Consider the following 13424-nt stretch of genomic DNA (forward strand, 5'->3'; position numbering starts at 1 on the left):
TTTTTATTGTGTTGTGTTGTGTTGTATTGTATTGATTTTAGTGCTTCTGCAAACCTCAGAATTTTTCTAAAATTGCTAATAATCTCTCTGGCACCATATGGATCCACATTGGGAGACTGAGTTTGCTATTACCACACAGCATGATTATATTCCAAGTCTTGGTTTGTACAAAGCAATTCTGACTTGGTATCATTGCCTTCACTCCTCTAATACATCAGACTCTCATTTTATGCCATGAGGGATAGGAAGGAAGAGTGGTTCCCCCCCTCTTTTTAGGATAAACGATCTTGGCTTACATTAATTCTTCTACCTATCCCTTTTGCTGACTTTTATTGGAATGCTACATGCATCAGTTGGCATATCTAACATCTGGAAAAAAAGCAGACAGCGGCTATCACGGGGGCAAAATGCTCATTAGTTTTTAAGTGCTAAAAGAAATAGTTTTTCAAAGTGCTACTGAAGCTAAATAGCTGGGTTATCCATCTAAATAACATCAAGTTTGTGTATTTTCTTCCTGGGTTTTGAAAATCAGGAGGCCCGGTGAAGCAACTATTCCAAAAATGGGCTTTTAGAAGACATTCAGACAAAAACTACGGATTGTTTATATATTGGAAGAATTGCCTAGGCAAGTTCTTCTTCAATATCTATACATGCACACCAACTGAACTTTTCCTTTCTTCACGTTCCCCCCTTCTTATGTCTGCCACCCTCTGCCTCATTCTTCTCTACTCTCCCCATTTTCTCCATGGCTTTTGGCCTGAAGATTTAGGCATCATTTGAATGGAAAGCTATTAGCTCTGCCTCGTCACCCCATTTCCAGGGCACTAATAACTCATCCCGTGCTCCTTCCCTCACATGCTGCCTGTCGGCTTTAATAGCTTGATAGATCGGATGGTTTGGCTTGTTCCTCTGCATGCCGATTCAGGCACAAAGTTTTAATAATTAGCCACATAAATATAAGCATTTGTAACAAGCACACGAGCTTTTCCTTCACGAGCAAGTCTCTGCTGGAGCAGCAGTTTGGATATTAGCTTTGTATGAATATGATCAAAATAGGAGGAACATGAGGCTGTTACAAAGGGGGAACTAACACATTTCTGTGAGCCAAGAAAATGGCAGGGCAGGAGTATTGATAAACAGTCAAGACAACTTGCAAAGTTACACACACACTATGTGAATGCACTGCAACAGAGCAGATCTTTCCCGTGTAGTATTAATATGGAAGCATGGAAGATATTCCTCTTAAAGAAGTGGCCATAGCTTCATTAAGCTATGGTGCTCTGCGCACAGAACAAGACCAGATAAAACCGCTCTGGTAGCAGGGCTGGAGACTTTTGCTGGAACTTCACCCGCTGCTGCCAGGAGACAGGAATGGTTTAGAAAGGCTGAAACTGTCTGAATATAAAGTATCTTATCCACTCAAAGTCAGTCCATGTTGCTATGGGGCTGATCCCTTCCTGTGCTATGGCCTGTCAAGGATAGGCTCGGCCTTCACATTTCAGTATATGTTGGTTTCCAGATTCAGGTGTGAACTTAAATAAAACCCTGAACTCTTCTGAAATGGACAGGAGGGTGGAGACATTAAGACTACTGTGGTGACAACATTATCAGCTTTTTCTCAAAAGCTAAGTTTTAAACAATACTGTATACCACTTTCTCTAAGCAGCTCTACAATTAGGTTTTGCATCAACAGTATTTCTCTCAAGAACCAAGAAAAAAAGTGGATTTTTATTACTTAACGATTATGCAGGTTTACAGTAAGTACAGTAAGGTACTTCCCATTGAAATGGGTTAGTATAGACCAAGACATACACACAAACACCCACCTGTCTTGGTCTGTGGTAACCTCTATCTATCTATGAACGAGAGCTAGTTTGGTGTAGCAATTAAAGACACTGTTGAAGCCAGGAGACAGTGAGTTCTGGCTGGCTGGCTGGCTGACCTTGGGCCAGTTACCCTCTCTCAGGTCTATATTGGGAAGTTGAAAAACATCTGTCTACCATCCTATACTGGACTAGCATGGTACAGTACTGTCCATAACCTAGAGACCTTCATTTTGCAGTGGATTGATTTAGACTGATAACAAACAAATCCACCTAGAGTTCCTCTAGTGCAGTGTTTCTCCACCTTGGCAGCTTGAAGGTGTGTGGACTTCAATTCCCAGAATTCCCCAGCCAGCATGCTGGCTGGGGAATTCTGGGGGTTGAAGTCCACACATCTTCAAGTTGTCAAGGTGGAGAAACACTGCTCTAGTGAGCGAGGTGGTTTACAAATTGATCTCTCTTTCACATTCTCAGGTATATGGGACTGAACTCAAAATCAGCACTCTAGTTCTACTGAGGTTGCAGAAAAAAAGTGCATGGCAATTTCTTCTAATTTCCATTGCGGGCCTCAGTGCTGCTTCCCACGCAGATGTGAGGAAAAAAAAAGAAATCCCAAATTCTAGCTCTACAATATTGCCTCCCAATCCCCATCACAAATGAAACATTCTGGACTGAACTCACACTCTGTCTTTTCTTACCTGAGTGTTGATTCGGATAGCGCCAATGGAAGGAATTTCAAAATAATAGCCTTAAAAAAAAACACACACACATGCACAATTAATGTTAGAAAAACTTTTGGCACGATACTTTTGAATTGATTTTCAGGGCAAAGCCCTCTTTTTAATCCAAGCAAATTTGGCACACCTGATGCAGGCTGTGAGGCAGCTCAAGCTCACTAAATCTTGACTGGATCATTCCCAAACAGTTTCTTATCTGAGATCCAGAAGATTTACTGAGGTAAGCCCAATACATGTCATCATGTTTGAGGAGGGCCTTGAGCCACATCAATTTGATTGGACTCAACTCAGCTGAACTGCTTTAGCACCATCACCTACTTCTTTAACTTGACAGGGTGTGTGTAAAATCTTCTTCTCCTCTTCCTCCACACCACCAACTGCCTGCAGTCACTGGTGTGCTTCGATCAGGCACCTGACTGGGTTGCTACATTCACTGGATATGATCTACCACCCAATCAGATGCCTAATCCAGGCCACACAGAACAAGCAGACAAGGTGGATCCATCAAAATAGAGGTAACACCATTCCCAGCAATCAACTAATCAACACTTCCAAGTAAACCTCCAGTGTCCAACCAACTCCCCCAAGTTCAGATCTTACATGACTACAAATACTGCATAGCAGCCACCCCTCCTGCTGAGGAAGATTTGCTGGGAGATGGAGTGAAACATCTGCAACCCTCCCCTCCGATCCATCCTTTAGCCTGTATAAAACCTGAATACTAATTTATAGTGTTCACGGTAGATGTGTACACATAGAGGGTTCACAGAGAGATACACATGGAAAGTGGTATGGAAACTGAATTCCCATATCTTTCAAGAAATGATTCACTTCTGAGACAGCTAAAGCAGGTGGAGGCCCAGAGAGTCCATTTTTAAACATTTCTAATTATGTTTTAGTTACTTGAATAAATATACATTTTCAGTGAGCAACTATATTCTTCTCATATTTAGAACAAATAATTGTTTGATGCTTTAAATTCTCAATCTCTGTTTTCATCCATCCATAAACACAAGAAAAACAGATCCCTGCTCTTAGGATTTTAAATCTAAATTCCAGCAAAACAGAAACTACAGAGGGCAGACATTGTAGGAGGAGAGCTGTGTTAGTCTATGGTGGCAAAAATCAGGAATCTTGCAGCCCCTTTTCCAACTAACAAATGTTATTGGAAGACATAAGCTTCTGTGAGCTTCAGCTTTCTTCATCAGATGCACAGAGTGACTAGACTAATGTAGGATTTAAATTGGGATAAGGTTTGGGGGAGAGATGGGAAGACAGGTTGTTTATATAGATGCAGGTATAACATGAGAGAAATTACAAATTATCAGCTAACAATTGTATTACAGCAAATAACAACATATACAACAATTATAACAAATAGCAGCTAGTAGCTAGAAAGCTTCTCTCTTCATTACAAATTCTCAGATTTTTGTTTTAAATAACCAGGCAAAAAGATTTAAATTGTACTGAGAACATGGAATGAGACTACTAGCAATTGATTTAATTTCTTTTTTTGGGGGGGGGGGTGAAGAGGAGTGAGGGACCTTGTGCTACTCCAGGAGAGACAGTGGTCTGGGCACCAGGGCATTTAGAGCTGATCCTGGGGATGAGGAAGTGGTTAACAGAAAGGAGAGCTGTTAAGGGGGAAGGAAGAAGCAAGCCATTAAGGAGGGATTTGGGAAAGAGATTACAGAGATCAGGGATGGAGGGAAACGTGAGAAAGAAACTCAAAATAATTCTGCCTTGCTTTTGTATAACTTTTAGTATAACTTGGGATAAGGAGAAACTTGGACAAGCTTTGAAGATTCTGTTAATATACTCTACAGTAATAAAGGAGCACTCCTGGAATCCCTACAGTGTCTCTTTCTTAACCTGGCCTACCTCAAAGACCTGACAGGTTCTGACTGAATGAAGGCTTATACAGGCTCCGATTGGTCAGTTGGAAGGAGAGCGTTAATTTGACTCAATGCCTTTCCATTTTGAGATCAGCAGAAGTGAAGATGATCAGCAGGTCTGCTTCAAACAGTTTTGGAGGGACTTGGGAATAGAAATGATGTTGTGTGGAAATGCCCTCCCTTCTTTTTAAAGTTGAATTTGGATATTGAGAGAAAAAAAGCATTCTATCCATGATTTTCTTTTTTGTACCCCAAAGTGCCTTTCCAGGAAGGCTGTTATGATGTAGCTGGGAACAACGGCAACAGCAATAATGAAAGTATGGGGTAGTGTAAGGTGTTAAATACGATCATGGAGACCCTGTTTAATGTCTGCCCTCAGCCATGGGGGTTCACTGGGTGACTTTGGGTCAGTCACTCTCTCATCCCACTCTACTTCATACGATTGTGGTTTTAGAGAAGAATTGGAGAAGAAGCACTATAGATGCTGCCTTGAGTTCCTAAAGCAAAGATGGGATATACATCTAACAAACAAATAAATAACTCCAGTTTATGCATATCTGTAAGCCAGTTTGGTGTAGTGGTTAAGACACCAGGCTAGAAACTGGGACACCATCAGTTCTAGTCCTGCTTTAGACACAAAACCACCTGGGTGACCTTGGGCCAGTCACTCTCATCACTAGGAAAAAGGTCAGAGCAAACCACTTCCAAAATCTTGAAAGAAAACTGCATGGACTAGTCCAGGCAGTCACCAAGAGTCAAGACTGACAAAGGCATAATAACAACAACAACAACAACAACAACAATAATAATAATTTTAAAAATGCACATCTGTGGGCCTCAGAGCCATGCCTGCTTCTCTAGCCACCAGTCCAGTCCATCCACCCTGCCCATTTGCTCAGATCTCTTCCCAGTCCAACTCTTGACATCTGTGAACCTCACTGCCTACAGCGTTTTCCATCTCTCTGCAGCATCTGCCTCCTCAATTCCCATGTCTGTTTAGCAGTCCCCCTATGAAAGTTACAGTTATGTGTGACATTTTATCTGTTTCTCTCTGACTCTCTTCATTTACAGCAAATTCATCAGCAATAAATGACTTGGTGTGCCATTATGTTTCTTCAGTTTTGTAAACAGGGAAGCCAAGATATTTACAGTCACCAAGAGCTGAATGTCGAAGAGCTGATCTAGAAAGATGTAATAATTTATCTTCCACCATTTTGATTCAAGTGACAGTTTTAATTAATAATTCTGGGGGAAAAAAGCAGAACTTTCCAAGAAACCAAGCGGACTTTGTTGCTACAACCCTGAGATCTACTGTGGACTAAAAACTGCTTCAGCTGTATGGTTTTATTCTTTACTGTACTGCTTGGGCTATAGGGAGACTACTTTAAGGGTGGGAGTGGCAGTTGTCCAGACTTAGCAGTGGTTCCATGATAATGTCATAATACATTAAAACTGAATTGCCTCCAAAAATTCTCCAAATTGCTATATGACTGCATATTAATGTGGTGCAAATCATGCATTCAGCACTGAATAATCTTATAATCAAGGTAACATGGAGAAATAAAAGAATGGGGGAAAATCTACAAACTGACACACCTATCTCAGATGACTTTGGGTTGACAAGCAAGACAGTGTTATGTAGGAGATAAACATGATTGTAGTGGAGTATCCCTTACTACTTTCATAATATCTGAAAGTTGAAATTGTGTGGAACAGGCTGATCAGTAGAGTACTAACCACACCAGCCTCGACTGCTGGATAGAATGAGGAATTAAAGTATAGGTTGGGATGGGCACTCTGAGATTCCAACAACAAATCTGGCACCCAATTACTGATTTTTGGTGGTACTTTTTTTCTTTTCAAAATTAAGGGCAGCATCAAATGCAGAAGGCCTGTGAGTGGCAAACTCTTTCTATTCTCACTTATAAACCCCAAGCAATGAAAGATATCCCAAACTGCTCTGAAAATCTGCAGCATATTTTTTTCTAAAACAGGAAGCAGGGTGGGAGTGGAATTCAAACACAACAGCAACAACCCCACATTAAGGTTGTTAAAAGGTTTGGACCTGCCTCTGCTGCTGATGTGGTGTTCTTGAAGGTCAGGAGACAGAGCTGGGATCCCCTGTGCCTCAAACAGTTCTCACCCCATGTCAATATTTATTCTCTATCCTACATCATTGCAGTTTCTAAATGTTTCTGGAATGACCTGAATCCAGCCACGGGACTGTATGCAACTCCAGAGAAATGTTGTGATGAGAAAGCCATATCAAGTAACTCTCTCTCTAGACTTTTCTACATTTGACAGCTTGCTTACTGGTAGTGGCAATGAGCTACTATTTTTGGCCTCCTCCTTCCTCCAAGATGGCTGAAGATAAGTAATGGTTTGCCAGTTTGTAGCCAGCCATAGAAATAAAAACATGTATCTGAATAGCAAGCAAGGGTCAGTTCACAGGCTGATGAGGATTCAAAAGATGGTTTGAAAATAGTCCCCTCCAAACTCATCTGTTATCAGTGAAAAGACAAGGCTCCTTGCCATTAGAAAGAAATTATGAAACACTCTACCCTAATGACTTAAGAGATAAACTGCTTCCAAATGAGAAATCGTTCAGACCAAAATCCATGTGCAACTATCCTTTTCATTTGATAATCTTGCTAAAGAAGACTCCCTGTCATTTGTACTTACTTTCAGTTTGAGGTGACTACCGAGGTGCCCAACGCTTAGGGGGATAGGCTGTAAGGTAAGCTGCTGTTTCTCCTGAGGTCCTGGCACTCTTTTTACAAACCAGCTCTAGTCCCAAAGATTTATATCAGCTATAACAGTCCAATCTTGTTTAATCTGCATGCTCCCCTTTTGTTACAGGTTTTCTTTCCTGTAACTGAAAGCAGGAAGTATTATGACAGCTTTCTCCAACCTGACGCTGTCCAAATGTGCTGGCTATGTATTATAATAATGGAACATATATTTTACAGAAAACCTTTTTCCTCAAGAATTTTATCCCTTGCTCTTTCTTGTCCACTCAGTCATCTTGCACCTCATGCAGCTTCTGCCTGGCAACAATGGAGCCATGAGCTTTTCCTTCATGGCATTTTGAAATGAGACGGCTCTTTTTATTCTTCTTGAGAAAGTTATGGTGGTAACCAGCTATCAGTAACAATAGGACATTCCTCTTGTTCTAACTACCTACATCTTTTTCTCTCTCCTTCAGAAGCTCCTGCTGTTTTCAGTAGAGCCTTTCCTAAGTATGATGTCACTGTTGCTGTCCAAATATCTTTGATGTCAAAAACCAAGACCTGGGGGATCAGCAGCAGGAGATTACAACACTCCCAAGATACAAAGGCTCTCCTCCTGCTTCACATGCCCTTCAGAACAAAGGCAGTATGGAGAACAAAGCTGCACACAGAACCTTCAGTCAGAAACAGGCAGGTTTTTAAAGAGAATATGGAAAAAGGCAAAAGGATGCTGAAGGGTTCACATATCTACAAGTCATTAAAATAAGGAAGTCAACAAGCAAAAAACCTTTGGGGCTTAAATAATTGTCAAAATCTCTCTCTTTTCTAAAATTAAGCTCTCAGGGGAAAGCTAAATGTTACAGTACATGAGGCTCTGATTAATATTCTTAGTGAGAGACAGTGAATGAGCACCAGGTATTTACATGAATAAACAGTAAGTAAATATCAGGAACTTCAGAGGCCAGAAGGAGGTGGGGGGGGGGGGAGTTAAAAGTAAAAGTGCTGGTAGGATAATGGTTAAGGAACTTTATTCCCAAATCCTCTGCCCCAAATATGTGATTTGTAGGTTCCTGTTCAATAAAAATCTTCATGTCAGTTGCACACATCCGATGTACTTGCATCTAATTTAACTTGTCCATGGTACTCCACAGTGCTTTAATTTCTAAAATGATTTCTAAAATGCAATATTTCCATTTGTGTCTTCCGAGATACTATATAACTTAATCTAAAGGTTGACTCAACTAATACCTTTTGGGGGCAAATGAGTCTGTTTAGTGTAGCCACGATGACTGGGGATTCTGAGAGTTACTGTCCCAACTCATCTGGAGATCATTGGGTTGAAGAAGCCTGGTTTAGTATTAATCAGTTATAAGGATGCTTCAGACTTGCTCAAAGAGATGTATCTCAACTGGGTAACCTTGTTTGGTTTATTGAGACTTCAGTGGCATCTTGGAGCACAGCAACAAATTGATTATGGAATAGACTTTCACTCTCACCCTCCTCTGCTATTCTTTCCAATGACCTGGAATTGTAGTGACATCAGTGTCTAGGTTAATCCTGGTAAGCCTTGTTCTGTACAAATTAATTAATTCAGTGAAGCAGTTGAGGCAGGAAATAGCTGTGTTTCTCCAAGCTTGATTTTTAAAAAGTTGAAAGCAGATCTTGGCAATTGATTCTGATACTGCATTACTTAATGGTGTGAAAAAAAAGTGGAACGGATTGGCCAGAAAATGGCAGCAGCTAATATAAATTGAGCAAAGCTCTGAGAAGTTTCTTTTCACCAAGCTTCTCTACTTGGATGCAGTGGCAATCAAAACACTTGCACACATACGTGCAATGATGCATGATGACGGCTGCTCGGAGGAAGCAATACTTAAAGCCTAAAAGGGAGAGTAACATTTGAATTACAATGAGAATTAGTTGCTACATGTACTACTGATCTGAGATGGAAAAGGACAAGAAAGCAAAGTGGATAAAAGAGAGAAGTGGGCACTTGGCCATTCTGTCTAGAGGTGTTTCCACAGGGCAGAACAATGGGAAGATGGATTACTGCCAGCCCAAAGGTTCACAGACTTCTGCCACCTGCTGAAAGATACAGACGGTATGAATAGAAAGCCAGCCCTGGGGAACAAAAGGGCACCTAAGGCAATTTCAGATAAATGAGAGACAGTGAGAAGGTTTCTGATACAGAGGAAGGTGAGCAAGAATTAAAGATTGTCTGAATGTGACAAGCTGGCAGGGACCTGGTGAGGAGCAGCTTCACAGACCTTATAAAGAGATCTGTGGCCACATTAGTCTCAGAGAGCGAGAGAGAAAATAGGCCAAGGGATGATGTCAATCGACCCTCTAACAGCATACAGGTTTTTGTATTACCCAGTCTTTCATTTCTGTAACTCACACCTCCATCATTTTTTCACACAAACTGGGAGTTCTGTTACCAGAAAAAAATCCGGGTAATGACATTTTCCACTTATGAATCTCCTGGATTTTCCCAGTATTCCTTCTATTTTTTTCCTTTTCCTCAAAACAAACAAGCCAAAGCCGACACTCCCCCCCCAATCCAATTAGGGAGCAAAAGATGGAACTGCTGAACCTTGTCCTTTGAATGGCAGCACCTTTGTCTGGTAGCACCTTTTATCTATCTCCTCTCCCGCCACGGCCCTCTCAAAAGAAAAGTATACGTGCATCTCAATTACTGGCATATGTTGGTGAAGAACTATTTTCCATGGACCCAGAAACTAGGACCAGAAATAATGGGTTTCAGTTGCAGCTATCTAGATTTTGTTTAAATATTAGAAATATTGGAAAAAACTTCTAATCTGTACAACTGTGGAAGAATCTACCTATGGAGGTTGTGAGTTGGATGGAGGTTTTGAAGAAGAGGCTGCAGAGCCACCTCTCCTGGATAGTTTAATTGATCTTCCTATACAGTACAGAGGGTTGGGTTATATGATCTTTATGGCCCCTTTCAACTCAACAACTTTATGATAGGTAAATTTATCTGGCAAAAAGATAAGCAGCCATGCATTAATCATTTAGATTAATTTCATGTTAGATGAGGAAGCTACCTTGAGCCCCATCCAGCATGCCCCCTTCTGTCAATCTAGAGCTAATTTATATCAGCTTTTCCCTCCAAATGCTGTCCAGATGTATTGGGAATTCAGTTCCCATCACCAAAACACAGAATAATAGCTGTGACCCTAGTGAAAAGGGACAAGGTGCCCACTCCAATCTCTGGAAAATAGCAAGCTAACTTTTGGCCAGCAGAGGGTATGTCCCACTCCCCCCACTTTATACAGTATAGTAAGAGGAGGCAATTTTGCCTTTGAGCACTCCACCCTACCTTTGTTAGCACAAGCCATCCACTGCAGGGGAGTGACATCATAGTTATGCTGTCCAACAGAAAAGGTGAATACCCGTACCTGGAACAAAACAACCAACCAACAAGGAGTATTTATGTCTACCAAAGGGAGAGAAACTTGGAACAGTCAACATTGAGTGTATCATTCCCTCACTTTATCCCATACTTAAATGACTTCACTGTAGGCACCTGTAAAAGAAATCTACCAAAACGCCCATTCAAATACTAGCAGAAACTCTTACTACTTGAATAGCACACTTCTTTCAGATCTATTTGTATGACCACTAGTTGGCTTCTTTCCTGCCATGCATTCAAAAGTTATCCTTGGAGCATTTCCTAAACATGTGGAAAAACCTGATCTTAAGAGATGCTGAGAGTGCTGCTGGAGGTCAACAAGGAATAAACCCAACTGAGCATGAACTAGAGCCCCTGTAATACTGCCTATGCATGGGAGTAAGAGTTTTCAAGACTTCAAGATTTTTCCAGTCTTATTGTGTCTGCAGTTAGCTGCCCTGTGGCCCTGTGCTGGCTGACCCAGTCCCTTCTCAGGAGACTCATTTACAGAGCTGCTGTGAAGAATACTTTAGGTAACTATTGGATAACGTTACTCAGATCCGTTGTAAGCTGGACTCTGGCTTTGAAGCAGCTCCTATGGAATTCACCAAAGCTCATCCTTGTGATATTATATGGGTTCTCAGGGCCATGAGCTTAGTCACCTGTGTGTTAGGTCCATGCCTCTCCTGGTTAGAAAGGCTTCCCAGGAAGGGACATGTGGGTGGGCTCTGGTAGTGGTGAGTGCATTGTTAAGGGAGGAGATGGTCCTGCTGATGCTTAAGAAGGTTTGTCCCTTCCTCAAGAAACCATCACTAGACCCCACAATCCACCAGGTCTCTAACCAGGTTGTTGAGAAGATTATTGTGCTGCAGCTTCAGAGAACACTAGAGGAAATATATTATCTGGACCCCTTTCTGTAAGATTTCAGGCCTAGACATGGGACCAAAACAGCACTGACTGAGCTTGTGAATAGTGCATTCATCCTTGTTCTTCTTGACCTTTCAGCAGCTTTCAATATCATCAGTCATGATATCCTTCTGGACCAGCTCTGGGTGGTCTAGGGAAAACAGTCTTGCATTGGTTCTCCTTCCTCCAGATCAGTTTCAGTCAGTGATAGGGGAGAGGTTTTGCTCATGCCCACTGTGCTTGGGGTGCTTCAGGGTACTCTCCCCACTCCTATTTAATCTACATGAAACCACTGGATGAGGTCATTTGATGGCACAGAGTCCCATGCTGATAATACTCAGTAGTGCATCTCTGCTCTAGGTTGACCAAGTGATGCTCTGGAAATTCTGTCAGTGCTTGGAGGCAGCTAGGGTCTGGATGGGGAAGAACCAGCTTAGTTCAACCTTAGCGAGATGGAGTGGCTTTGTGTTTTAGGACTTCCTGGATCCAGTGATTTTTCACCTTTACTTCAGATGGGGTTTCACTACTAGGACAGACCTGGTGCGCAATTTGGAGGTCCTCCTGAAGTCATGGCTGTTGCCCAAGGAGTAGGTGGCAGCCGTGGCCAGGAGGGTTTTGAATAACCTTGGGTTGTGTGCCAGTTGTGCTCCTTTTTGGATCAGGGCACTGCAATGCACTCTACATGGGGCTACCCTTGAAGAACATGTGGAAGCTGCAATCCAGAATGTAACAGCACGAGTGATTATGTACATGCCTTTGTATACCCATGTTATACCATTGTTTTGTGTGCTGCACAGGTTCCCAAAGGGCTTCCAGGTGCAATTCAAGATGCTGGTTGTCACCTATACAGACTTCATAGCATGGGGCTGGGATATTTGAGGGTCCATCTTTCTCCAGCTGTCTCTACCCATCCCATCAGGACTGTCATGAAGGACATGCTCTGGGTCCCATCTCTGAAAGAGTGTGATCTAATGGGACCCAGTGGGCCTTTTCTTTCACTCTGCCTGCTCCTAGGAATACCATCCCACCCAAGATTATACTGGTCCCTTCCCTGCTAGTTTTTCAGAAAGCCCTTAAGTCCAGGCTGTTCTCCCAGGCATAGGGGTCAGGGGGTTAGTCAAACCTATCGAGTTAATTTATTGTTGATGAGTTATCCTCAGTCCCCCACTTTTTTTTTTTTTTTTTTTGCTTTTTTGCATTGGTTTATCTCTCTCTCTGTCTTGTTATACTGACGTTTTTAACTGTGTTTTTCTCCACCAGTTGCCTTGGTGAGATGGGCAGGCATATAAATCGAAATAATTAAAGAAATAATCTTGGGCACCAGTGTCACCCGGTATGCTGAGGACGCCAACAATAAGCAGGAATTTTCAAGAGACTACTATACATTTCATATTGCTTCCCTAAACCTCTTATGAGAGAATAGTACTTGACAGTAGTATAGTTTAAGGAACCCTGATTTGCAATTTATAACCCTCTGCTCAGGATCTTATTTTTTTATAATTTGTGTATGTGCCATTTAATTTGTAAAATAGAAATGTTGCATCCATACATATGTATCCCGCTTTTTCCAAAATGCCCAAGATGACTCACAGAACCTTTGACAATTTTGAGCTGTTGATGTCCTTAACCAAAGGTCAATTCCCATAACTCCTGGAGTAGTTGTAGGAAAAAAGGCCTGAAAATGCAGGAGCATATTGATTTGATTCTGCTGCTCACTAATTGATCTTTTTGGCAGTTTTGTGACAAAAACTAAACCATATGCATGATGGCTATTGGCCATGCATTTTCAAGCAGCTGTTGTATACCCATATCCAACGAAGCGAAAACTATTTTATTCACTTTGGATCATATTTATGAAGAAACCAAATGATTGTAGGCATTGTTATGTAACAGCACTGTTGCTCAATTTCATATCAAAG

The 13424-nt window shown here is 41.6% G+C and overlaps 1 protein-coding gene across 2 annotated transcripts in view; it reads right to left on the reverse strand.

Moving 5' to 3' along the window:
- The window catches only part of CACNA2D2 (calcium voltage-gated channel auxiliary subunit alpha2delta 2), a 656510-nt gene that overhangs the window by 82549 nt on the left and 560537 nt on the right, over nt 1–13424 (reverse strand). For both annotated transcript variants that reach the window (XM_088134018.1, XM_088134017.1), the window contains exons 13-14: nt 10528–10606; nt 2522–2571 (exon numbers count right to left, since the gene is read on the reverse strand). In XM_088134018.1, coding sequence (XP_087990144.1) covers nt 2522–2571; nt 10528–10606 — 129 coding nt within the window. The remainder of the gene's footprint in view (nt 1–2521; nt 2572–10527; nt 10607–13424) is intronic.

The sequence above is a fragment of the Python bivittatus genome, unplaced genomic scaffold (assembly GCF_059951505.1).
Source record: "Python bivittatus isolate LINGU-HERP-01145 unplaced genomic scaffold, Pbiv_v1 ctg000080_np1212, whole genome shotgun sequence".
Taxonomy (NCBI): domain Eukaryota; kingdom Metazoa; phylum Chordata; class Lepidosauria; order Squamata; family Pythonidae; genus Python; species Python bivittatus.